The sequence below is a fragment of the Phascolarctos cinereus genome, unplaced genomic scaffold (assembly GCF_003287225.1).
Source record: "Phascolarctos cinereus isolate Bilbo 61053 unplaced genomic scaffold, phaCin_HiC Scaffold_3;HRSCAF=262, whole genome shotgun sequence".
NCBI classification, from domain to species: Eukaryota; Metazoa; Chordata; class Mammalia; order Diprotodontia; family Phascolarctidae; genus Phascolarctos; species Phascolarctos cinereus.
The window spans coordinates 76365652-76392638 of NW_027555736.1; the positions used below are offsets into that span (position 1 = coordinate 76365652).

The window sequence follows — 26987 nt, forward strand, 5'->3', positions numbered from 1 at the left end:
ATGAAAAAACCCAAAATTATTAACTTGATTAAAAAACAAACTTTATATGATCAAAAAAAGAAATGCTTGCTGATTGCTTAAGATTAGCGATTCTAATAAAGAGTAGTTATTTTTAAGAATAGCTTTAAAGAATATTTTTTAAGATGTGAGAAAAATTCACAGTTATGTATCTTTGTGGCCTTGAGCTGTCTGATATCATGACTTCCTAGGAACAACCTACCAGACTCCAACAGGGTTTTTGTGGGACAAAATTTCATATACCTTAAAGGGTTATCCAAATGGGAGTTTCTCCTTGTCTGAATTTATTATTAAATTTACTTTTATTAAATTAAATTAACTTCCTCCTATGGAGTAGACATTAGATTTACTCTGCTTTAGCTCTGAAGGCAGAGCTAGGATCGATAAGTGGACATTACTAAAGGAGAGTTTTTGTTTCAATATAAGAAATTCCCAGTATTTAGAGCTCTAGCAAAAGGGGTTAGCCTGCTTGATAAGTAGTAAGTTCCCTGTCATTGAAAGCCTTTAAAAAAGAAGTTGGAGTAATAGTTGTTGGGGATATTGTAGAGAGATTTTATATTTCAGGTAGAGTTTGAACCAGATGACCTCTAATATCTCGTGCAACTGTAAAATTCTGTAGTCTTCAATAAGTAGAGGAATTTCCCCTGGCTGACACTGGTTCTCTAGGTTCCCTCAGCCATTTCTAGAGTTTCCTTGGTTAAGACCCCTCAAAGTATTTTTCATCTGCTTCCTTCAACTGTATCCTAGCTACCAAAGCCTTTTCATTTGCTTGTTTCAAAGTCCTTGTTTAATTCCAGGGGTCATGCTACATTGTCTTGTATTGTTCACCATTGTTTAATTTGCCTCTCAAATTAGATATGTAAGTTCCTTGAGGCAGAAGACCAGGTCTTATGCTTGTATCCCCCAGATAGTAGATATTGATAGTGGATTTAATTCATTTGGCTAACAGATGGTTATAAAAGTATTGAATTCAGTACTACAATCATTTACTAAGTGCCCACTATAGCTAAGATACTTTAAGAGATGTTTGAGGTGTAGCTAGGTGGCCCTGTGGAGGACCTGAGTTCAAATTTGGCCTCAGACCAAACACTTAACACTTAACTAGCTGTGTGACCTTGGGCAAGTCATTTAACCTAAAAAAATTGCCAAAAAAAAAAGAAATGTTTGACAGGATACCAGGCTTCACAGTTCTTGACCTCAAGGGACTTTCAGTGTAATAAGTGGAGATATATAACAGTATTCTCCACTTTTATTCCTATGATTCCCTATAGTCACTGAGCAATCTTCTGATCCAGGATAATGAGTTCAACTCATTGACTTAATGAGTCAGGACCCTACATTATTTCTCTTTATGTCATAATTTAGGGTAAGATTTGCAGATTGGCATTTTTATGGTCCAAGTCTAAACTTGGGCACTTCTCATTTATCATTCCTTTTGGCTCATGCACCTGACCAGAATTTATTTCATATTTAGGTCTCCATAACACAAAAGAAAAGGAAAAAAGAAACAATCTCCCATGTAAGCACTCTCGCTAACTATACGTAGAATACAGGACAGGTACTATTTCACTTGATCAAAAATGGAAGAAGTTTATGCTTGAACCCACAAATAATAAAATACCTTCTTCCCCTCTATAGTGGGTTTTCATCTCTCCCTGAGACACTCAAGTGGAGCCAGAGCTTCTGAGCCATAGGTTTCATATTGGGGGCTTGCCTGGATTATTATTGATTTTTTTTTATTCTAGTTTAGACTACTAGCATTAGTAGCCTTGTAGTGATGGGGGAAAATTTAATAACATTCATTTTTTTTTCTTGGGCCTAGCATTTCTATGTTAACATTGTTTGATTTTTAGATAGTCCATTCCAGGTAAGCACCGAGGCAAGGTTAGAAGCTAGAGGAACATTGTACAATTATGTGTTGGGTGTGAGTGTAAGTAGTAGAGCTACCCTGTTAGGGGAGATATGGATTCTTACAAAGGACTGCTGTTTGGGGCAGTTCCTTAAGAATATACAAGGGGTAGCATTAAAGGAATTTCATTGTAGACTCTTTGGGGAGGAAGGGCTCTGAGATGCTAGGAAAGGTCTGCAGGAGAGAAGACAGTGAAGCTGCTTTGAGTAAATGAGTTTTCTTGATGGGGTGTTGCCTTCCTAGGTCCGCAGAGAAACACTCAGAATTGGGGCTATAGGCCAGGGTGCCTGGAGGAATATTGCACATTTTTAACTAGGGGAGAACATACATATATGTGTGTATATATTTACACACACACATACATACATATACATACATGTGAGCACACACACACACAGAAAGGGAGAGAGAAGCAAGGCTTTTCTGTACACATCCCTTAACAAGGTTTACTTCTTGTCAAGGTTAATTCCTTGTGAACAAGTATAACACTTGGGACATGATATCTCCTCTGTAAGGTATACAGTGACATTGCCCAGGATACATGTTGGCTCATGACACGGCTTCAGGGAGATTGACCAAGCTGTGCCCTTGCATTTGGTTTTTCAAAGGAAGGCCAGATACTAGTGAAGCATTCTTCCCACTTGGGACACAGAAATAACAGCCTCTCGGAGCAGAACGAGACGCAGCCTCACACATTGACTTGTTTTGTTGTGATGTACAAATTTGTTACAAAGGACAGATTCTAGGGGTGGGGATGGCAGGAAAATGACTAGTAGTAGATATACGAAAAAAACACGTAGAACGCTAGTAAAACATTTTTTAAATGCATGGAAGAAAGTGAAACCAAATCACTTAGGGCAGCTTGGTAGCACAGATTATTAATTGTTATATTTGGGGTGGCTCGTTGGTCCACTGGATAGAGCACTGGGCCTAGAGTCAGAAGGACCTGAGTTCGAGTCCTGCCTCTGGCACTTAATAGCTGTGTGACCCTGGGCAGGTTTGTCTCAGTTTCCTCTTCTGTAAAATGGGGATAACGATAGCACCTACCTTTCAGATCATTATGAGGATAAGATGATATAATAATCACATAGTATCTGGGACATAGTAAGTGCTATATAAATGTTAGCTGTCATATATGCATATTACATATCATTATTATCATTCTCAAATAGAATTTTTGTTGGTGGGATTCCTCACAATTGCCATGAGTCGTAGCTCAGAATCCTTCTTTTTTTCTTTTTGCTAGGCAGTCAGGGTTAAATGACTTGCCCAGGGTCACATAGCTAGTGAGTATCATGTGTCTGAAGTCAAATTTGAACTCAGGTCCTCCCGACTCCACAGCTAGTGTTCTCTATCTACTGCGCCACCTAGCTGCCCCTCAGAATACTTTTTTTTCCCTTCAGAATACTTTTAAGGGATTTGGAGGGGTCACTGAAATAGCCCTAATTTGTGATGCACAAAAGCAGAGACTCAGAAGTAAAGGCTGATCTAGGTCATCCTTGAAATTTCTCTGTCTTCCTTTGCTCAGACGGCATGATATTTCACACCATCCAAATATAAAATTAGCTAGACCTTTTCAAAAACCTTTTACCTCAAAGATCATTTCAAGACAAATATTAAAAATGTAAGTCTTTCACGTCCTAGTACAAAAGGGAACACAAACAAATGAAAGTTTTATTACTCCATTAAATTAAATATATGTACTTAAAAACATAGTGTACATATCATGGGTCAGAAGTTTCTTATAGAAACCTCTTGTTCTTTTTTGTACATTGAAATGTTTGTGTTTGTTCATGACTAAGTGTGTAATAAAAAAGAAAATGAAAAAAAAGAAGCCCAACCTAAGTGGATCTAGAGATTGGCTGTCTCTGGGACTTTGGATAAGTCGTTCCATTTCTCTGGTCCTAATGTTCCTCAACTCGGAATGAGAGGATTCGAAATTGATGATCTTTAAGTTCTCTCTTAAGGTCCCAGCTCTAAGTCTTTGGTCTTGGGATCCCAGGTGTTTTTATCAACCAGAGCTGAGATGGCCAAAGAAAAACTCGTGAGGTTCACACAGGCTTCAGGCTGCTGGAGGACTCTGATAGTGGCCCATGGGTCCTCTAGGGAGCCATGGGCATAAGGGAACCGGGTGGCCTCTGAGATGGCATCACACAAAGACAGAGCGGGAGCTGCCAGGACTTCTGGGCCAAGTTGGGAGCCATAGAGACTTGAGTGGGCTACTCTAGAGCAATGGAGGAGTCCCTGGATGGTGCAAACTACTAGAGAGAAAACGTGTCTCTTGGCCAAATAGGAGCTAGTGCTAAGATGTTTGAGAAGCCCCCAAAGTTGAACCAATTCCATGTAAACCTGGGGCTGTGTTTCTGGGCCAGAGAGGTTAAAGTCAAGCATCCAGAGACCAGACCCTGAAGGACATAAAGGTAACAGCCATTTTGGGTCCATTCCCTGGTAGTTCTCTCTGTTTCCATTAAGTTCATGGCATGGTTCTTTTCTTCGGTGTGTTCAATAAATGCAAACAAGAAAAGAGATCTGTTATGAACAAGGATGTAATTAATGTCTTTCACACTGTTCTTTGAAAGTTATTTCATTTTTCAGCAAAATGTCTTGACGCTTGACCTTTTGGCAGGGAAAAAGTTGATTTGTGATTAGATTATAGTTGTGAGTTGAATGTGTTTAGTCTATATATTTGCAAAAGAGCAAATGGGACCTTTTCTTGAATGGAGCCTCTGTTCCTTCTTTTCTGAATGTGCTGCATCTTTATTACATATCTGTGAGCAGTACAAGACACGGCAAATAAGCAGACTCAGGAACTTCGTGGTTCAAAAAAAGAGGTAAGCATGTACTATGGGTAAGGGCAAATATCTTTTCTGTCACGTCCCAGAAGTAGGTGGCAGCAAGACATAGGGCTTATTAGCCTGGGAATTGGGGGTGGGAACCTATGGTTCACTACGGAAAAGGGAGTAACAGAAGCCAAGAATAGAATCCCAAGAAGATACTGAGTTTCTTGTGCTGAAGTATCAAGAAGGAATGTGAATGTGCTAAATGCTGGGCTGAAGAATATGATGGAGATGCCAAAACTGAGCCAGGATGCCAAGCCAGAAATCCAAGGAGGTGGACCATATGAGACAAAGACCCAGACACAAGCTGAGATCAGCTCCCAGGAGCACCAGCTGATCAGGTAGGTGTGAAAGGTCAAGACGACAGGAAAGTGAGATACGATGCTGGAGAGTGATGCAGGCCCTTTGCAGCTTGGCTCATGCAGGCCTCCTCTCCTCTTGCTGCAATTTGGGAAGCTGATACTTCCCTGTTCCCACAGGATTCCTTCCTCTTTGGTCTCAGAGATCTCCTCACTCCTGCTTCTTTCCTTTCAGCTCTTGGGGACGAATCAGTCACGTTCGGCAGCATCTTCTTTTTCACATCAAGACAATTCAATACATATTTGAGTACTTAGTTTGTATAAGGCACTGTTTGAGGTGCTGAGTTGCTTAGGTGGCAACAACTGGACATAGTTATAATTTTAATCATCTTTTACTGTGATTAGAAATCTTTGGGGTTGTTACTGAATGTTGTAAAATTGTAAGATAGGGTTTTGTTTAGTCACTTCTGGGGAGGGAGAGGGTTGGGGTGATTCAATTTTTCTCTCTCAGTTTATGAACATGGATAGGCAGGGTAGCTGGGCCAGGACAGGTGTGAAGTATTAACTGGATCCATCTGGTGTCAGTCTTTCCAGCTTTCTGCCTAGGACCAAGCGCTAAGACCTGCCAGAAGCTAGGACTCAGTGGGAAGCATCAGAGGGGAGGCCAGACTTGAAAATGGAAAAATAAGTGGTTCTCAGTGGTATATAATATAGTAGTGAAGTGGATTGGGGAAAGGTTGAGGAATAATATTGACAATAGCTGGCATTTATATAGCACTTAAATGTTAGCAAAGTATTTTATGTATCTTCTCCTTTCATTTGACCTTCGTAACAACCTAATGAGGTGCTACAGGTATGTGTGTCTAAATTTAAAGACCTTGAATAAGTAATTGTTGTCTGCCTCAGTTTCCTCATCTGTAAAATGAGGACAATAGTAGTATCTATCTCTCAGGGTTGTTGTGAGGTTCGAATGAGATAATTTTTTTTTAAAGCATTCTGTAACTCCTAGATGCTACATATGATGTAGTGTGTGTGTGTGTGTGTGTGTGTGTGTGTGTGTGTGTGTGTTAATGCTGCTACAGTGATGATGATGATGATGACAACTAGAAAAGGCTCTGAGGTCAGGAGAATTTTCATGATTTGCCTAGAATTATACAGTCAGTAGGTGTGAAAGGTGGAATTTGTGCTCAAGTATTTCAATGATTCCAAGACCATTGATTTTTTTCCCCCTTCGCTGTGTTGCCTCTCTGGACCCATGTGAAAGGCTTGCTCTGGGATTTTGCAATGTTGTGACCATTCAGAGTAATGCGGATTGTTCTTTAGTCTCTGCACATTTATGGCAAACTAGAGTGTTTGAGTGCTGTCAAAGCAGCACAGTGGAGGGAGCGCTAGACTTGTGTGTCAGGAAGACTTAACTGTAAATTCCAGCCTTGAATACTGCCTTGCTGGGTGGCCCTGGGCAAGTCACTTAACCTCTGTCTGCTTCAGTGTCATCATCTGTAAAGTGGGAATAATAATAGCACCTACCTCCCAAGGTTTTTATGAATATCAAATGAGATTAATATCTGTAAAGTGCTTAGCAAAATGCCTACACAGTAGGCACTTAATAAATGTTTGTTTCCTCCCACCCCTCCCCCATTGGCCCTTCACAGCAAGGCTATATATAAATTTAAGCTGATGTTATCTTGAACTTACTATATGTGTAGAAGGAAAACAAAGAAGATTCCTCTCCCCTCCTCACCGTAACATTCTCAAATGAATCTGGGACTGTTTACATTTTCCTAAATTTACTAGGTTATCTGTGTGGATGGTTCTAAACTGCTGAAATTTATTATGTGATCCTATGCTTTACTTTGGCAGTGAAAACACATACATATACATATATACATATATACATAAATAATAAACACATACATATCCACGTATATCCATATACAAACTTCTTTAAAAAAATTAACCATTGACTACATTTCAGACTCTCAGTTAAAAATGAATTTTAAAGAAAACTTGAAGATTTTGGTTCCTGAGAAGTTAATGATCATAAGTGAAAATAGTTCTGCAGTGGGGTAGAAAAAGAAGTGATAATATTGTCACCTCGCAGCCCACACCACACTATTTTTAGTATAAATTTTACTTTAATTGAATTGAAAGCAAGTAAGAACTCGTTCTTCTTTTGGAAATCTGGCCCAACATTGAAGCTCTGGGGCTTTTTTTGCCTCCCTTGGAGGGATTTTTTTTTCTTCCTTATTCCTTATAAGGACCTGCACTGGAGTAGTTTGGCTTCGTTAAACAAAAGCCATTAATAATGACTAATGTAAGAATTCCACTCTTGGAGTCTTTGACCGAGGGCCTAGAATGTTTGCCCCTTGCTGGTTGACATTCTGCCTGGGGCTGCCATGATTGAAATGACAGAGTTGTTAGTGAATCCTAGTTATGTTCCTACTACAGTCTCTGGGAATTTCCTTTTAAAGTTTTAAAAGGCTGCACCATTGTAGATAAGGAATGTAGCCTTGGATTACAAAATTCTCTCTGTCTGGTCTCTCTCCCTCTCCCTCTCTCTCTCCCTCTCTTTCTCCCTCTCTCCACTCCCTCTCCCTCTCTCTCTCTGTCTCTTCCTCCTTTCTTCCCTTCCTCCTCCCTCCCTCCACACACACACACATATATGTATATATACATATATACACACACATACACACACACACACACATACATACATATGTGTATATCCTCTCTCTCTACCTCCATATCTATCTCTTCTTTCTCCTCTGTGTATCTATCTTTCCTCTCTTCTCCTTTTTCCTCCCTCTATCTGTCTGTCTCTATCTATCTATCTATCCATCCACCCATCTGTCCTCCCCCTCTACCCTCTCCCATGGCCAGTGTGTATTTGGACTCTTATAGTCCATGCATAGCATGAGACCCTCTTCATGAACAAATATGACACAGGAGAACATGGGCACAGAAGGCCACCTGGGTAAGCAGTTCTTCTAGGGCTGTGTTGCTCTGCCACACAGAGGCCACCTATATTTCCATTCTCTTCTTCTGGAGGACACAGCCAGCTTAAGCAGTATGACAGCCACTCCTAAAACACTACTAGCCCAGCTGCTTAGGTACCATCAGCTTATACAACCCTGTAAGGGCAGCCCCCACTTTAGGACCGTTGGCTATAGGCACTTGCTTTCTGATCCACAGTTGAATTGCCAACTTTCTTAACTGTAGCAACAACACATTGGAGGGATATAGAATATGGGGAAGGTCTGTGGTATCGTCCATCTGGAGAATGGTGTGGGAATTCTCTTCAAAGTAGATGGCAATTTATCCAAGACATAGGTAAGTCTCCAGGAGTTTCCTGAAGCAGATAATGGTTTAGTGACTTTTCTAGGGTCACTGGTTAGTACACATGGAAACAGGATTTGAACCTGGACCTTCCTGACTCCAATCTCAGAACTTTATCCATTATGCCAGGCTGCTTCTATAATTACAAGATGATGTAATACTATCACACCTACATAACTCTTTACAATTACAAATCACTTTTCAAACAATTTTTGAGCCTAACAATGAGCCTATAAGGCAGGCAGCATAAATGTGTTTGTCTCCATATTAAAAATGAGGAAAGAGGCCTAGAAAGGTTAAGTAGCTTGTCCCAGAGAGGTTCCTCAGCTAATTAAAGCTGATAAAAGTTTAAGTTTAAGACAGTAGAGAAAGTTGAGAGACAGATTAATTTAATCCTGTAAATTCCATTATTAGGGTTTGAGAAAGTCGGCCTAGGCTAGTGAAGGGTTCAGTAAAATATGAAATTCAGCCCTCGGCCTCTCCTTTGTGCTGGCCTGCAGCTAAGAATGGTTTTTACATTTTTAAAAAATACAATAAAACTTATCTAAATGTGTAAAAACTATGTTTAGGTCTAGAGTCACACAAAAGCAGGCAACCTGCAGAGCTGGAGACTCCTGGATAATGGGGAATTGTTTAAAGTTTTTAGGAGGAAGTAGGCATAGTGGACAGAGTACTGTATTTTGAATTAGGAAGGCCTGGTTTGAACACCACCTTTGACACTTAAAATTGTGAGTATGGGTAGGTTCCTTAAACATTTTTGATCCTCAGTTTCCTCTTCTATAAAATGGGTATAATGCTACCTATAGTGCCTACCTCACAGGTTTGTTGTAAGGCTTACGGGAGAAAAATCATAGGATCTCAGAACTAGACTAAAAGTAACCTCAGATTATATCTAATCTAATACCATTATTTTTCAGATGAAGAAACTGAGGCCTATAAAGGTTGAGTGACTTGCCCGAGGTCACAAAATAAGCATTGTAGGTGAAATACAGGTCCGGCCTTTAAATGCTATAAAACACCTAGTATTATTAATATTAACAATAATAATAATGCGTTAAGTATACGGAATGAGTCTAGTGGTAACATTTAGGATAAGGTGAAGAAGCAAAAACCCTGCAGCTCTGGTGGCTAGCAGAGGCAATACAGGATGCTAGGCCCAAGATAATCAAGGTTGGGGATAAAAGGTCATGTGCTGTTATGAAAAGAACGTTGAACTTCTGAGTCGTTTATAAAAGTCAGTGTACCTCTCTGGACTCTGGTTTCCTCATCTATAGAATGGAAATAATAATACTTGTACTACCAACCTTATAGAGTTGTTGTGAGGAAATTGATTTGTAAAGCTTAAAACATGGTATAAGTATGAGTTATTATTAATTAGCAGTTATCAGAGGGACAAGAGAGGGTGGTAGTCCTATTCTAATGTCTAATCATGATATGGAGGGCACTTGGGGTTCCTAAAAGCCATATCAGTGGATCAAAGAAATGTAGATTTGGAGCTGAAGGTCTAAATTTAATTAGAAATTTAGATCTTGGAGGTCATGGAATCACAGAATTTGAGAGTTGGAAGGGACCTTAGCAACTATCCAGTATGAGCTACACCCAAAATGAATCTTCTCTATTAACATCTCTATTAACCTCTCCAGCCTCTGTTTGAAGACCCCCTCCAAGGAGGGGGATCCTGCCACTCCTTGAGGCTCTACATTTTGCTTTTGGACAGATTTAATTGTCATCTAGTTCATTTTATAGATGTGTAAACTGAGGCCCAAATAGGTAGAGGGTGAGTAGAAAATGGAAGATCCAGGATTCAAACCCAGTTCTTCCAACTTCAAATCTAACCCTCTTTGCTGTGAACCATGGTGCCTGAGTGAAAGTTCTGGCAGTTCCCATCAAACTGAAAAAGGCCTTGAGTATGGAATAGGGTTGGAATATATTTGAGTTGTCTGAAGACTGGGTGAGCTAAGTTCAGAGAGCGTCAACAGCAGGCTGGCCATAGACTGGTGAACTTTTTCATGAAAGCAATATTTGAAGACCACCTTCTGCATTAAAGGATTATACTCAGTGTCACTGTGGGGCATGGCCCATAGACAAATAAAATTGCAGATCTTTGAAATATTGACATATTTCAAAAGAACTCCCAAATTATGTGCTGGTGGGATGGGAAAAGGTAGTGATATTGTTCACTGAGAAAGAAAGATGATCAATAACTTTGAGGGAAAAGTGATCTGCCTACAATTGTAGGTGCTAAGTAGACTTTCAGGTGGAAATAGCTCTTTTTGGCTTGGAAGAAATTAGACCAGAGATTTATGGAGGTAAGAGAAGTGATGGGGAGTAGGAGAAATCAAGAATGGAGAACCAGGACATAGCACTCATAGACTAGCTAGAAAGACACAGAGAAGAAAAATCCTTGAGGGCACGGACTGTTTTTTTTTTGGGGGGGGCGTCTTTGTGTCTCTAGTTCAAAGCGTGGTACACCTTGCCCAGAGTTACAAAGCTAATAAGTATCTGAGGCAGCATTTGAATTCGGGCCTTCCTGATTTAAATTCAGCACTGTCGATTGCCACTAAGCTGCCAGGCTCTGAGAATGTTTGGTGAAGAAAAGTGACAAGTTAGTGGTCTTGTATTCAGCAGACAGGTCAAAAAGGATTAGGGTAGTGAAGAAACCATAGGACTTGGCCATGTGCATTGGAAATCTTTCTGGGAGAGATGTGAGTTAATTGGTTACAAAGGAAACCAGATTGGAGGGGATCCAGAAGGGAATTGGAGGAAGCAGAGGATGACCCTTTTGGATGTGTTTTCCTGTGTTTCCTTCCCAAGAAAAATCAGCCTTTTCACAACCTGTTGCTTTTGTGAAGGGCTGTAAGCACTTTATTTGTCTCCTTAGTTGAGTAATCTGATTCCAAAATGCAGTCAATGGAGCTCTCAGTTTATCCTAGCTGCCCATTAAAGTAAATGTCAGTGGCTTTCTTTGTGTTTATCTTTCCGGCTTTCAATTTAGCATTAGTTCTCTTGTTCCCTGGATTGATTTTGAGGCCTGTTCAATTATGTATCCAGAAATGTCTCTCTTCTATTTCTTCAAAGGCACGGCAATAAAAGTTGGAAGGAGAATGCCTCCTAAGCAATGGGGAATCATGGTAAAAGGGAGTAGTGTGCTTCATTGCCAGAAAAGTATAACATAGGCAGTCAGTCTATCAGTTTTCTCTGGGTCTCTCTTACTCTGTCTTTTGCAGCAGCCATAACTAGGGTGGGGTGACCAAGGCTTTGCCCGCAGGTAATGAATTCTGAGAATGGCACTTGGGGTTCTGCCTACAGTGGAAATTCCAGCGTCTAGCTAGCTTGGCTATTTATCTGCACTGTTTTCAAACTTTCATGACTAGCTATGATGATTATATCATCAAACCTCAGATAATAATATCACGACCCCAATACAGCTGTATTGGCCATTAATTAGGGTCCAGATCGCTATTAAGAATGAGGCCCATGAAGTCAAGGGTTTATAATTCTGAGTGAAAGTAGCAAGACAGAAGGCAAGAGAAGTCAAGGTCAGGTTATGAAGGAAAGGTCTAGAACCCAGAGGTGGTCCACAGAAAGGAGGAAGAAAGCAAAGGAGTGGGTGTGAGGCATCAAGGGTCCAAATAGTGAGAAAGTCTAGGAAGCATTAGACCAGGGAGGAGGCCCTGGGGAGGCCTTAAGGAAGCAGCTGCACCTGGCACTGCCTCCACAGTCTGGCTCTGGCTCAAGGTTTAATCCTCATTCATCCAGCCAGCCTGCCTGCCTCTGTACTGAGGCCTCCATGCTGGAAAATATATATAAAATCAAGTTGTTAAATCATAGTAACTTAGGAATACAGTGAAAAGCCCGTGTTTACACCATCACCATTCATACTTTTCCACAATTTATGTCTTCACTCCCAAGCCACAATATTTCTTTTGGTAATGTCTTAAATCTCCCAATTTGATGAACCTCAGGTTCCATTCCTTCTTTAGAAATGGTGGCAGAAGCTAAATTGGGGATTTTTGCACCTGGGGTGGATGGAGCTCACCTGGGGTGAGCCCCTTGGGAGAGGAAGCATGCCCAGGAAAGAGCAAGGTTTCTTTGTTACCGAAAGAAGGTCAGGCTGACTGTGGCTTGGAAGAAAGGGCACCCCAGGATAAGGACACCCTTCTCAGAGAGTGGGAACTAGGTGGAGGACCTCACATATGGTGTAGCTGGAGGCTGGAAGAGGGAGCAGGAGTACGGGAAGGGAAGGGTTGGGCTTGCTTGGTTTGAAACTGACCCTAGAGCAGAATAGAGATGTCAGGCTTTCAGCCTGCAGCCAAAGGCAGCCCACAACTCCCAAAGGTGGCCAGAACTGGACTAATTGGGAATGTAATTGGGAAATATTTAACAAAATAAGTAAAAATACAGGACAACATAGATAATGTTAATTTGTGGTTTTCTAAATCAATAGGCAGCCCTCAGCAATCAGTTTCTCTTTGAGTTCAGCAGGAAGGCCGGGGAGACAGAGGGTTTAAGCAGTCTTTTTCCGAAGGCTTCTCCTCAGTGGCTCTGATGTTGGGTAGTTTTTAGCATCAACGAGAGGCACCTGTCAGCGTTTAATATCCTTGGGAGTCCTTCTCCACAGGTCGCTTCACACCCATCTTAAGAGTAAGTACTCCCAGACTTCTGACCTAATCCCTCTACTTCCCTCCCTAGAAATAATTTCAGTTTCATTCTTTTACATCATAGTTGGACACAGACGGCAGTGCCTCCCACTACCCCAAATCTGGGATCTTGGGTGGGGACAGTGTAACATTTTTTTCATGTTTGGAATTTTAGTGATTTATAGTTTGCTGAGTGAATCCTAGATTTAGAGCTGAAAAGGATCTTAGAGGTCATCGAGTCCAACCCACTCATTTTATAGACGAGGAATGTGAGGACTTGCTTAAAGTATCACAGGCAGGATTTGAACCCAGGTCTCCTGGGTCCAAATTCAACATCACACCATTACTGCCTCTCAGACATCCTATAAAGCAGGGGTCCTTAACCTTTTTTTTTTTGCCTTAGACTCCTGTGGCAAGCCTATATAGACCCCTTCTCAGAATGTTTTTAAATGCATAAGATAAAATTCATAGGATTACAAAGGAAAACAATTATATCAAAATAAGCAAATTCACAACCCATTTAAGAACCATTGCTATGGAGAGATTTCAAAGACGAGGGAACTTTATTCCTGGACCTCCAGGTGAACTTATTTCGTTTATCTGTTGACCTTGATCCTTTTTGGAAGAATCAGCATAGTTGGGAGAGAACTAACTTCAGACTGAGCTGACTGTCCTTGGCTTAGCTACACTGGGGAGAGAGCCCAGTGCCCAAGTCAACAATCCACTCTTAATTACTTTAATCCATTTTTTTTTAGGGGAACATGGATATCTCTTGCTATTCAGTTACTTTATTCTTTGTCTTCAAACCTCTTTATCTTATCTCCTGGAAGCCTGTGGTTATTTTACATCTAGTTAGAAAATCACAGACTGTTTAAGAGTCCAGAGAGACCTTAGGAATCATTTAGTCCAATGCCCTCCTTTTACTGAGGAGCCCACTGAATGGAATGTGGAAAATGAGGTCACACTCTTTCAGACCCAGTACACTGGGGCAGTGGGATCATAGATTGAGAGTTGGAAGAGATTGTAAAGGTTGTCTAGTCCAACCACTCAATTTTTTTTTCAGATGAGGAAACTGAGGACAAGAGAAGTTGGGTGACATGCCCAGGGTCACACAGGTAGTAAGTAGTAGAACTGGGTTTTGATCCTCCAAATGCAATTCTCCCTCTCCTCCCAGTTCCTCGCTATTTACTGTCCAATAGGGGGCGTGACCTATTTCTGACACTATGAATTATGCCTACAGAAAACACTGTGGTGGGATAACTGTACATCCGTGTGGCAGCCCATTGGGCCACTAAATGGCTGGTGCTGTTGTTTAGCAGCTGTTAAGTAGTTTGAGTCTCTTTAGAAATAGCCCATGAGGGAAATTCAAAGACGGCACCATTTTCTTTTTTTTAAAATTTATTTATTTATTTTTAGTTCTCAACATTCGCTTCCATAAGATTTTGAATTCTATATTTTCTCCCTATCTCTCCCTTCCACCTACCCCGAGATATAGGCTCTACATATACATTCATACTGAACCTACATTCACATTAGTCATGTTGTAAAGAAGAATTAGAACCAATGAGTGAAACCATGAGAAAGAAGAAACGAACAAAAAAAAGAGAGAGCAAATAATATGCTTCAATCTGCATTCAGACTCCATAGTTCTTTTTCTGAATGTGGACAGCATTTTCCATCATGAGTCCTTTGGAGTTGTCTTGGATCCTTGCATTGCTAAGAAGAGATAAGTCTATCAAATTTGTCGTTGCACAGTGTGGCTGTTACTGTGTACAGTGTTCTCCTGGTTCTGCTCACTTCATTTAGCATCAGTTCATTCAAGTCTTTCCAGGTTTTTCTGAAGTCGTCCACTCATCATTTCTTTCTTTTTTTTTTAATATATTTTAAAAAAATTTTATTTTTTTAAAATTTTTTTTCCATATGCTTTTGAGTTGAAAATTTTTTTCTCTCTTTTTCTCCCCCCCCTACCCTCCCCAAGATGGTGCACAATCTGACATAGGCTTTACATTTACATACCCATTAAACATATTTTCACATTAGTGAAGTTGTAAGTAAAAATTAAAACCAATAAGAGGAACCATCAGAAAGATGAAACAAAACTCAACAGAAAGTAAAAATAAGTGATAGCGATGCGACTTCCATAGTTCTTTCTTTGAATGTGGACAGCATTTTCCATCCCGAGGCCTCTGGAGATGTCTTAGATCCTTGTAATGCTGAGAAGGGTTCAGTTTAACATTCTTAGTCATTGCATAACGTGGCTGCTATTGTATACAAAGTCCTCTTGGTTCTGCTCACTTCACTCAGCATCAGACCATATAAGTCTTCCCAGGTTTTTCTGAAGTCAGCCTGTTCGTCATTTCTTATAGCACAATAGTATTCCATTACATTCATATACCACAACTTGCTCAGCCATTCCCCAATTGATGGGCACCCTCTCAATTTCCAATTCTTTGCCACCACAAAAAGAGCTGCTATGAATATTTTTGTACATGTGGGTCCTTTTCCCATTTGTTTGATCTCTTTGGGATATAGCCCTAGAAGTGCTATTGCTGGATCAAAAGGTATACTTTTGTAGCCTTTTGGGCATAATTCAAAATTGTTCTCCAAAATGGTTGGATCATTTCACAACTCCACCAACAATGTATTAGCGTTCCAATTTTCCCACATCCTCTCCAACATTTATCATTTTCCTGTTTTGTCATGTTGGCCAATCTGATAGGTGCGATGTGGTACCTCAGAGTTGTTTTGATTTGCATTTCTCTAATCAATAATGATTTAGAGCATTTTTTCATATGACTATAGATGGCTTTAATTTCTTCATCTGAGAACTGCCTGTTCATATCCTTTGACCATTTCTCAATTGGGAATGGCTTGTGTTCTTATAAATTTGTCTTAATTCTCTATATATTTTAGAAATGAGGTCTTTATCAGAGAGACTGGTTGTAAAAATTCTTTCCCAATTTTCTACCTTCCTTCTAATCTTAGTTGCATTGGCTTTGTTTGTGCAAAAACTTTTCAATTTAATGTAATCAAAATTATCTATTTTGCTTTTCATAATGTTCTGTATCTCCTGTTTGGTCATGAATTCTTCTGTTCTCCATAGATGTGATAGGTAAACTATTCCTTGTTCTCCCAGTTTACTTATGGTATCAGCCTTTATATCTAAGTCCTGAACCCATTTTGACTTTATTTTGGTATATGGTGTGAGATTTGGGTCTATGCCTAGTTTCTGCCATACTCTTTTCCAGTTTTCCTCCACTCATCATTTCTTATAGCACAATAGTATTCCATTACATTCATATACCACAACTTGTTCAGCCATTCCCCTTGATGGGCATCCCCTCAATTTCCAATTCTTTGCCACCACAAAAAGAGCTGCTACAAATATTTTTGTACATGTGTGTCCTTTTCCCATTTGTATGATCTCTTTGGAATACAGACCTAGACAGTATCATTTTCTTCATCAAGGTTTAATTATTGGCATTTTTTTAACTTTAACATTAAAAAAATAATTTTATAGTGAGTTCTGATCAGTGAAATCATTTGATATCCTTCAAGCAATGAATGTAAATATTTGTGTGCTAGATGAGCTTGTAAAACTCCTTATATCTTTTATGTATGAGCTTTGCTTCAGTGTTCTCCAAGGTATCTGTTTCCCCCCATATCCACCCTACTCCCCCAGCTGCTACCTTCTCGATATTACAACTTGCCTCTGTCGTACATACAACAAAGGGCATTTATTAAGCACCTATTATGTGCCAGGCACTGGGACTGCAAAAGCAACAATAATAATAATCCGGTTTCCAGTCATTTCTGACTCTGTGACCCCATTTGGGTTGTTCTTGGCAAAGATACTGGAGTGGATAGCCATTTCCTTCCATTTCCTTCTCCATCTCATTTGACAGAGAGGAAACAGACAAACAGGATTAAGTGACTTATCCAGGGTCACATAGCTAGTAAGTATCTGAGGCATGATTTAAACTCAAGAAGAAGAATTCTCCTGACTCCAGGCCTGCCACTCTCTCTACTCTGTGGTATAATAATAGTAGCTAACATTTATATAATGCTTTAAGGTTTGAAAAATACCTTATCTTCACAACAACCCTGGGAGGTAGTTATTATGATGCCCATTTTACACTTTAGGAAACGGAGGCAAGCAGAGCTTAGCTGACATGTCCAGGATCACTCAGCTAAGTGTCTGAGGAAGAATTTGAACTTAAGTCTTCCTAACTACTGTGCCACCTAAACTGTTTTAAGACCAGGATAAAATAGTCCCTGCCCTCAAGGAGTTTATATTCTAGTGGTGAGGAAATTACAGGAGCACCAATAAGTGAATGAAAAATGTATACAAAGCAAACACAAAGTAATTTTGGAGAGGCAAGACAGTGGGAGGAGAGGGGTAAAAATAGGCCTCCCCTAGCAGGGGACATTTGAGCTACTCTTTTGCAAATTAGTATGTTCTCCCCTGAATTAGTCTGTTCTAATCCTACAGCAAAAGCCTTCTGTCTGCCCTTTGAGCTCCAGTGACCTGTCAGATGTGGCCCTTTCTTTTTTCCTTCTTTGTCCACCTGCCTGGTGGGTCCAATTAGGAGAGTTTTCCAACAATGATCATGTTTACTGCTAGTTACCAGAACTGGAGTCCATCATGATTTGTTGGGGCTTGTTCAGGCATGCCTGAGCTGTTATCCTTTAAACAATATTTTCCTTAGATGGTTCACTCCCTTTTGGAAGCAAATTAGGTGCCTGAACCCATGTGGTGTTCTTATAATCTCCAACATGAGTAACCATAACTAACCATATAAAGCCATGCGGTGTAGACTGAAATGATACATTTTCCCACAAGGAGGCTCCATACAGATTCTTAACAGGGGCAGTATGATGTGGTAACTCATTTTCATGAGTTCAAATCTAGCCTCAGACACTTGCTAGCTGTGTCACCCTGGGCAAGTCACTTCACCCAGTTTGCCTCCGTTTCCTCATCTATAAAATGAGCTGGAGAAGGAAGTGGCAAACCACTCCAGTAGTTTTGCCGAGAAAACCCCAAATGGAGTCACAAAGAGTCAGTCACAACTGAAATGACTGAACAGCAGCAATATGGTGTGGTAGAAAAGTGTATTGAGTTTGGAGTCAGTAGACTGGGTCAGATCTTAGTCTTTGCATCTTGGGCAAGTAACTTCATATTGCTAAGCCTCAGTTTCTCCATCTGCAAATTGGATACTACGGAGGCTGTTTAAAAGAAACATTTCATAAACTATAAAGTTCAGGAGATGCAAATATAAAAACCAAGACAGTCTTTGTCCTCAAGGAGCTTATGTTTTAATAGAGGCGTAGTGGCCCAGGAGGGATGGATTGGACAGAAGTCTCAGGCATGGTGAGTGGAACCTTAGGGCACTGATTGACATGCGTGCCCTTTGCTGGAATGGTAGTGTTGATTTGATTACTCTTCCTGGATCTAGAGGTAGAGAGGGTTGGGAGGGGGATTGGGAGGGAAGTCATTAAGCTGGCAGCATGGTGGGTCTAGGTCAGGCTAGTTACAGAGAACCAGGCAGGTGGCAGAGGAGGGAGCATGTCATGAAGGTAGTTGGAAAGCAGCAGGGGAGAGGGAGTGGCCTGCTTTATTGTCTGCCTAAAAGATAGCCCTGGGTTCCTGGTGACCTTCAAGACAGAAGTTTTAGGAGAATAAAGATGCTGATTTCCCCTTTGCAATATCTTCTGAATTTGCTCCCTTCTCTTCTGACATTGTCACTACTCTAGTGCAGGCTCTCATCACCTCATCCCTGCTGCTTGGTCTGCCAACCTTGTATTACTCACTGCAATCCATGATTCAGCCACTAAAGTAATTTTTCCTAAAGCCGAGTCTGATCATATCACCCTTCCCTCTTCTCCACTGAGTAAACTCCAGTGGCTCCCTGTTGCCTCCAAGACCAAATACAAAATGCTTTATTTGGCATCCAAAGCCCTTCATTACCTAGCTCCCTCCTACCTTTCCAGTCTTTTTACACCTTATTCCTTTCCACATACTCTTCCCTTCAGTGATACTGGCCTCCTGGCTGTTCCACAAATAAGACACCCCATCTCTCTTCTCCAGGCATTTTCCCTGGCTGTCCGCCATGCCTAGATCATTCTCCCTCCAACTACTAACCTCCCTGCCTTCCTTTAAGTTCCAACTAAAATCCTACCTTCTACAGGAAACTTTCTCTGATCCCTCTAGTGCTTGTCTTCTGTTAAGTATTTCCCATCCATCTTGTATGCAGCTTGCTCTGTGTATATATATTTGTTTGCATGGTGTCTCCTCCATTAGATTGTAAGCTTCTTGAGGCCAGGGACAGTCTTTTGCCTCTTTTTGTATCCTTTAACAGGATTCTGGGCACATAGTAGACGCTTAATGTATGTTTATTGATTGATTGGGGAGTAGAAGCCATTGTTTGGGAGGTGGGTAAAGAGGGAATGAATAAGGAAGAAATGGAAGCAGCAATTATAAAACACTTGTTTATGAAATTTGTTAATGAAAGGAAAGAATAACAGGACTGTTAGTGAGTGGGGCTCATATTCAGAACCAAGTGCTGAGGATTGTGGATGGCTATTCATGTAACAGAGTAGTTTCTCCAATCTAGAAGCATATACACTGCTATCTCAAAGGTCTCCCTCACATAACTCCCTAATGTTGTCTTTTTTTTTAAACTTACAAGCATTTATTTTTTCTTTCTCCCACTTTCCTACCCCCCCCAATAAAATGAACTGAAAGAAAAGAAAAGAAAAAGCTCTTATAGCAAATATGCATAGTCAAATCAAAGCAAATTTTTTATTGGCCATGTACAAAGGTGTATGTCTCATTTTGCAACCTGAGACCATCACCTAGATTAAGAGGTAGGTAACATGGTTTGTCTTTGGTCTTCTGGAATTGTGGTTTCATTGTATTGATCAGAATTCTAAAGTCTTTCAAAATTGTTGTTGTGATTGTACATACTGTTTTTCCTAAACTTCATCCCATTATTGGGCATTATATATTGATCCGAGGAAGTCAAAGATGAAAAGAAAGAATATATATGAAAATATTCATGCTAGCATTTTTACCACAAAAAAACCAGGAAGCAAAATGGAAGCATGTTGATTAGAGAATGGTTGAGCAAGTTATGTCGATGTAAATATTGTAGAATATTATTGTGGTAGATTACTTAAAATATTTTAAAAGTTGCACAGAGGAAGGGGAGGGGAGGTGCAGAAGGGGTCAATAAAGCAATTTGTTACTACCTGGTTTTGCATATGTTTTATATATATATATATATATACATATATATATATATATATATATATATATATATATAAAACCCATGATATGTAGTAAAAATTCATAGTTTCTTATACAGTCATCTTCCTTGTTCTTCTTTATGTCATGGAGTTTTTGCAGTTGTTGATGGTTGAATAAAAACAACAAAAAGAAAGAAATATTTGCACATCATTTTCCAAGTTCTGTCCTATCAAATCCATGCCTTCCTTATAGGTACAATGATATCTCAGAGATCCAGAGCTAGTAGAGATCTTAGGGGTCCAACAATATGTAGGGGGTCCATAGCCTGCCAAAGAGGGGACATAGCCTAACCTTTAAACTAGGTGGGCCCTTCCAGCTGTAAATCTTATCCTACGACTGCATGTGTCTTCACAGAAGCTCCTTGTGAAAGTTCTCGTCAATATGCTCTCGTGTTTATCCTTCTGCTGCTGCAATTTGAATCCTTGCCCTGTTTGTATTTATCTGTGTGTCTATATTTGTGTATCTCTTCCTCCCTTCAGCCCAGATAATCATGTTTACTCTAGAGACAGGCAGCTCCATGTCAAGGAAACAGCTTCTAAACAGTCAGCATCATGTGGAGGAAGGAGCGTTGGCCTCAAGGTCAGGGCACCTGAACTGTAGTCCGGGCTTGGTCACAAACTGACTGTGGGGCCTAGGGCAAGTCCGCCTGTGTTGGGTTTCTGTTTTTCCATCTGTTTAGTGAGGGAGGAGGGAGGGGAGAAGGGTTTGTAAACCAGAGTGTTGTTGCATGTTATCTTGCTCATAAGTGTTGTGCAGAGAAATATGATAAAAATTGAGTGGCTTTCCAGTCCACGGTGTTCTCTTCAGATAAGCGCTTGTTTTCCCATAGACTACTCAGCTATTGTTCCCTATATAAAAATAACCCTACCTAATATGATGCAGTCATGGTCTGTGACTTAATTGGAGTACGGTAATTACTATTAGGAGAGGCTGCTATGGTAGAGTGGAGAGAGCACGGGTCCTAGTCAGGAAGCCTGCTGCTTCCATAACTCTTGACACATATTGGCTGTGTGACCCTGAACAAGTGCCTTAATTTGTTCCTCACTGTAGACTTATCTACTCAGTCACAGACAGATTGGTTGAGGGAGTTCCCCTACCAGGAATTCCCTGAACTGAGGAAATATCAACCCCTTTAGGTAATTACCATTTCATAAAATTTTCATTTTCCCTTTAAAATTGAGATTATTAAAAGGTTTGCTGCTGCTTTGAGTGCGATTTTATGTAGTTTTATCCCTCTCCTTTCCAAAAAATTATAGAGTAGCACAGTTACAATTTTCCAATGTGACTCAATGAACAAATACATTTTGATACATAAAAATCCAATTTACAAGCACTATGCTCACAGCTGTGCACATACATGTACACACACATATCCACACTTGAGTCTTTTCTAAGGAAAGAGGCAAACATATACTGTTCCTCACTTTGGAAGTGCAGATACCTTCTATATCAATTTGTTTGCCTTATTATTTATCATATAACTGATTTAAAAACTGGCAGAGTAGTTCCTGGAAATTTTCAACATTGGTTTTGTTATTTTTCCTTTTCATTTCTTTAGGCATCAGCCAGCTATTAACTAGAGACCTGACAGATTTATGAATACCAAGATTTATTCTATTTCAAGTGGTTCACATTTCCTCAAAGTCCAACCTAGATTACTGTTTTTAAAAACCAAATGGTATGTTGTCTGATTGTCATCCTTGCTGGCCGCTCTGTGACTTCTTGTAGCAAACAACCTATTATATCAGCAATGCTAACATCATATTTGAGATTCTGTATCTTATACTACTCTAAGTCGTCATGCTGGTGAGTTTAGCAGAAATGATTAATCTCCAGGAAGCTGTAATATCACAGCCGTTGTGTGAATGGTATCTGTGAGGCACACCACGTTGCTCATCACAGAAACCATGGCCTGGCCATCTCATAGGCTGGAGAGATCCCAGACAGTGGCAAACATTGGAAGATGAAGGGCATCAGGAACAGGAACCTGTCTTCTATTACTGTTCATGGACATTTGATCTGTGTAGCCAAGGTGGGAAGGGCATTCTGTCTGTCTTGCTACTTCCCTTACTCTCCTTTGCAGTCACTGCTCTGCTGGTGGGATCACAGAACTTAGAAATGGAAGGAAACTTAGAGATCATTTAGTCAGACTAGATGAGGAAAATGAGACATGCAGAGGTGAAATAACTTGCTCAGATTCACAGAGGTAGGAAATACCAGTTGATTCTCAAATAGTGCCAGGTGCCAGGTACCAACACTGTCGTCTTCTGATGAAGGTTGCCTCATAGCATCCATTTCTGGTAATGAGTATCCTTTGGGGGTCACTGCAATGTTTTGCAGAGAAACCTGAATAAGAGATGCAAGTCTGCCTTCGGCACAATAAAATTGTACTAATCAAGATGTTCAGGCAGTGGTGTTTTGGGGTTAATTGAATTTGCTAGTAAACTGAGCCATTGTAGTGGAGCCAAGGTGGTGGAGTAGGAGGAAGAAGTATAGCCCAGCTCTTCTGACACATCTGCACAAAGATCTAGAAAATGCATCATATCAAGTCCCAATCAGGAAATCCAAGGGGAAAAAAAATCAGAGTGAGTCATTTTTTTCCAGTGCAGGTTGCCATAGGGAGACAGAGAGGTTTGTGGACACTGGGCATTGAGTCTGGCCAGGAGAATGCCACACAGAGCATTCAGGGACTGAAAGAGGATGAGGCTATACCTTAGGGCAAGACAAAATCTCAGACCCATACCAGAACACTTCAGCCTTGTGCAGAGTACAGAAACAGTTGCCAAGTGGAAAGCTCTTGTTATTCACTACCCAGTTCTGGGTCATAGATCCAGGGCAGATTGAAGAGGGGACTTGTGATCAGGGGTTAGATCGCTTTGTCATCACTAAAAGATTACAGGCCCCCAGTCCATATATTTCTCCCAGAAGTGTGCAGAGCTCAGTCCTAACATCAAATCTAAAGTGAAGAAGTAATCTGGAAGAATGATCAAACAAAGAATCCCACCATAAAGAGCTATTATGGTGATTCCCGAGACACAAACTGAGAAGAGAAAAGCACCAAAATATGTACAAAACCTCAAGGAAAAACAAGGATTGGACACAAGTGTAATCAGAATTCCCGGAAAAGATGAAGTAAGAGATTATAAAAAAGAGCAAAAAATTATTTTAAAAACCAAATGAAAGCCCTAGAAGAGAAAAGTGGGAAAATAAATGAGAGTTATGGAAGAAAGATTTGAAAAGAGATTTAGCAGCTTAGAACAAGGTTTATAAAACCTTACCCAAGGGGGAAAAAACTCCCTAAAAATTAAAATTGACCAAATTGAAGCGAATGGCCCCATGAGACAACAAGAAATATTAAAACAAAGTCAAAAGATTTAAAAAATAGAAAAGGGGGGGTAATAAGGGTGAAGGAAATAAGTGTTTATTAAGTACCTACTATGTGTCAATGCTTACTAAGTACCAAGCACTTTACAAATACTTCATTCTATTCTCATAACAACCTTGTGAGATGGTGCTGTTGTTCCAATTTTACAGTCAAGGAAACTGAGGCAGATAGAGGTTGCCCAGAAGAGCATCTGAAGCTGGAATTAAACTCAGGTCTCCTGACTCAATCTTAGCACTCTATCCACTGTGCCACCTAGTTGCCTAGAAGAAAATGTTAGGTATCTCACAATAAAAATAAACATAGAAAATATATTAAGGAGAGCTAATTTAAGAATCATTGGACTAACTGAATTCCAGGACCAAAAAAGAGCCATCATATTTCAAAAAAAATCATAAAAGAAAATTGCCCCAACAGTCTCCTCCTCAAAGAAACCTCAAAATGAACTCTTAGGAACAATATAGCCAAAATCCAGAGCTTCCAAGTTTAAAAAAAAAATCTGAAAGTAGCTCAACAGGGATAATTCCATTATTGTGTAACCGTAGTTGGGATCATACAAGATGGCAGAGAGAATTTGGAATACCATATTCCAGAAGGCAAAAGAGTCAGGCTTACCACCAAAGATAACTTACCCAGAAAAACTGAGTATAATTCTACAATAAAAAAATGTATTTTTAATAAAACAGAAGACTTCTAAGTATTATTAATGAAAAGGTCAGTGTTGAGCAGAGTCACATATAAACATAGGAGTCAAGAGAAATATCAAAAGGGATTAAACAAGATAACTATTTATATCCTAATATGGGGATATAACATACATTTCCTCCGAACTCTATCGTTTTCACATATCAGGTCACAGAGAGAATCTAATTAGATACAGGGTCTGGAAATGGTTTCATTATGTTTTGATGATCTTAAAATGAGAATGAAATGGGAAAGATAGAGGAATACAATGGATGTAAGGGAGGGAAAAGAAGAATGGGTAAAAGTATCTTACAAAATTGAGGTATGCCCATAAGAGCCTATACAAACCACAAGGAAGGGATGGAAGGAAGAGGTGACCTTTGAAATGTACTCTCATATGAACTGGTCAAAGGAGGGAAGTATATGTACACAAAAATACATTTCACTCAACAAAGGAATAGGAAGGAAAGGAGAGAAGACAAAGGGGGAGATTAGAGGAAGGGCACATTAAAGGAAGCATTTTAAGGAAAACAGATTCTTAAACAGGACGAGAAACAAAGAGAAGGAAAAGTATAAGAGAATAATGTAGGGAAATGCATACAGCAATGATAACTGTGGATGGAATGAACTCTCTCATAAAGTGGAAGAGAATAGGCTAGATTAGTTAATCTGTGAGGTCTCTTCTAAATTTTAAGATTCTATATTCTCTAGATTCTCCCTGAAGTCTATTTTATTCCTTGAAGTTAAAAAGATTGTTTGTTTGTTTTCACAGAGAGAAAACCAGTGCCTGGCTGAAAACCAGTGCCTCTACCATCATGAGCTCTGGTAAGTCTGTTTGGAACTTTCTGGTTCTTCTTGCAAAGTAGGGTGGCTGCACAGTATTGCAGATAAGAACACTGGACTTGGAGTCAGAATTCTGCTTTATTTACTTACTAGCTGTGTGTTCCTTGGGAGTAGTTAATATTTCTCAGTCTCATTGTCCTTATCTATATTATATTACCCATAATACTTATCCCATAATTGTTTTGGGACTCTAGGGCAATAATGTGTGTAAAACACTTTGCAAACCTTAAAGTGCTATGAAAATGTCAATTATTGTCATTATGCTCCTCTGAGGCCCATGAGGCTGTTTCTTATTTCCAGTGAAATTGGCTAGCCCAAGTAGATGGGGCCCATAGCTGTTGTGAGTGTATTGGTTAAAGGGATGCTCAAAGGGAAGTATATCTTCTCCTTCATCCCCAGTGATGGAATGTGCCGTGGACATACTCCCAGTCTGCACATCTTCCTAAGATGCAAAGTGAAAGAGGAGAATGGTACGAAATACCAATGGCTTCAAGGGGGACTGCGGATATAATGTTGGTATGTGTAGAGGATGGTGTGTGGCCCATGTTTTGTCAAGCTGCAAAGATGTACCCATTTGGTTTGAAGTCAATAGATTCAGCCATCTTAGTAGCCCCAGACTGTCAGCTGTATCACAAAGGTCAGGAGTTTTCCATGGTGAGTATGCTGTAAAGAGGGTACAAGAGTGATGGAGGTAATGGTGGTAGGGTATCTGAGAAATGGAGCATTGACAATAGAAGAAGTGTTATCCCAGTCCTGGAGAGGCATCTAGAAATTGGTGGGCTTGGGCTAATTTGTTAGTAGGCATCACAGTGATTCCCAGTTAGAGAAGGGGAAAAAGGATGGATGGGGGGAAGTGGGGTGACAGCTAGGAGAACCACCACTGGGGAGCTGAGTAGGGGGTGCTGGATTTCTACTCTAAGATAATGGTTCTCAAAATCCTTCTTCTTACAACTCCATACCCAATCCTTCACCCATTCCCCCCAAAAAGGGTTGTGGTTGTAGGAGACTGTAGTATAATGGAACTTCAGTGCAATTCAACATTTATATATGTCTGGGTCTATAATTTAATTGGTATAAGAAACTTCCTCTACCAATGCAGCTCCACACTTGCTCTATAATTTATAGTCTTAGAGACTTGTCTGGGCCACTGAGAGGTTAAATAACTTTCCCACAATCACTGAGCCAGTGTGTATCAGAGTGGGGAGGACTTGAACCCAGATTATTTTACTCCAGGACCTAGTTCTCTATTCCCTTTGCTTCATGAGGATTTTGGGATCCTAGTCCTAGAGTTAGAAGGGTCTTTAGGTGCTATTGAGACCACCCTCCTCACTTATAGAGAATGTAATGGAGCCTCAGAAGGCAATAGATTTGTTTGACATTTTCATAGCACTTGTCAGAGGTGGAATTCGAACCTGGATCCTCTGACTCTAGTTGCACCTGCAGTGTGCTTTATGCTAGATAGTGGGGATAGAGAGACAAAATAAAAAAACAACAACTGATCCTTCTCCCAAGTAACTTACATTCTCCTGGATGTCTGGTGACAAAAGTCTGAGTGCTGGGTCTTCTCCTTACTAGCCATATGACAATAGGTGGGTATCAAAACCTTTCCTTATCTGTAAAATTGGAATATTACTGTTGTATTTCCCTCCCTGGGTAATTGTTTGAATTGTTTTTTTTTATTCTACTCTTGAATACACACAAAAAGGGGAGCATTTCCATGTACAAAGTAG

The 26987-nt window shown here is 40.1% G+C and overlaps 1 protein-coding gene across 50 annotated transcripts in view; it reads left to right on the forward strand.

Annotated features, from left to right (window-relative positions):
• Nucleotides 1-26987, forward strand: part of SORBS1 (sorbin and SH3 domain containing 1) — a 306881-nt gene that overhangs the window by 129491 nt on the left and 150403 nt on the right. For 49 of the 50 annotated variants that reach the window (XM_078150965.1, XM_020996940.2, XM_020996923.2 and 46 more), the window contains one exon: nt 25187-25239. In XM_078150965.1, the coding sequence (XP_078007091.1) occupies nt 25187-25239 (53 nt within the window). Of the gene's footprint in view, nt 1-4705; nt 4759-25186; nt 25240-26987 lie in introns of all 50 variants that reach the window. The other variant, XM_078150962.1, reaches the window with a different exon arrangement.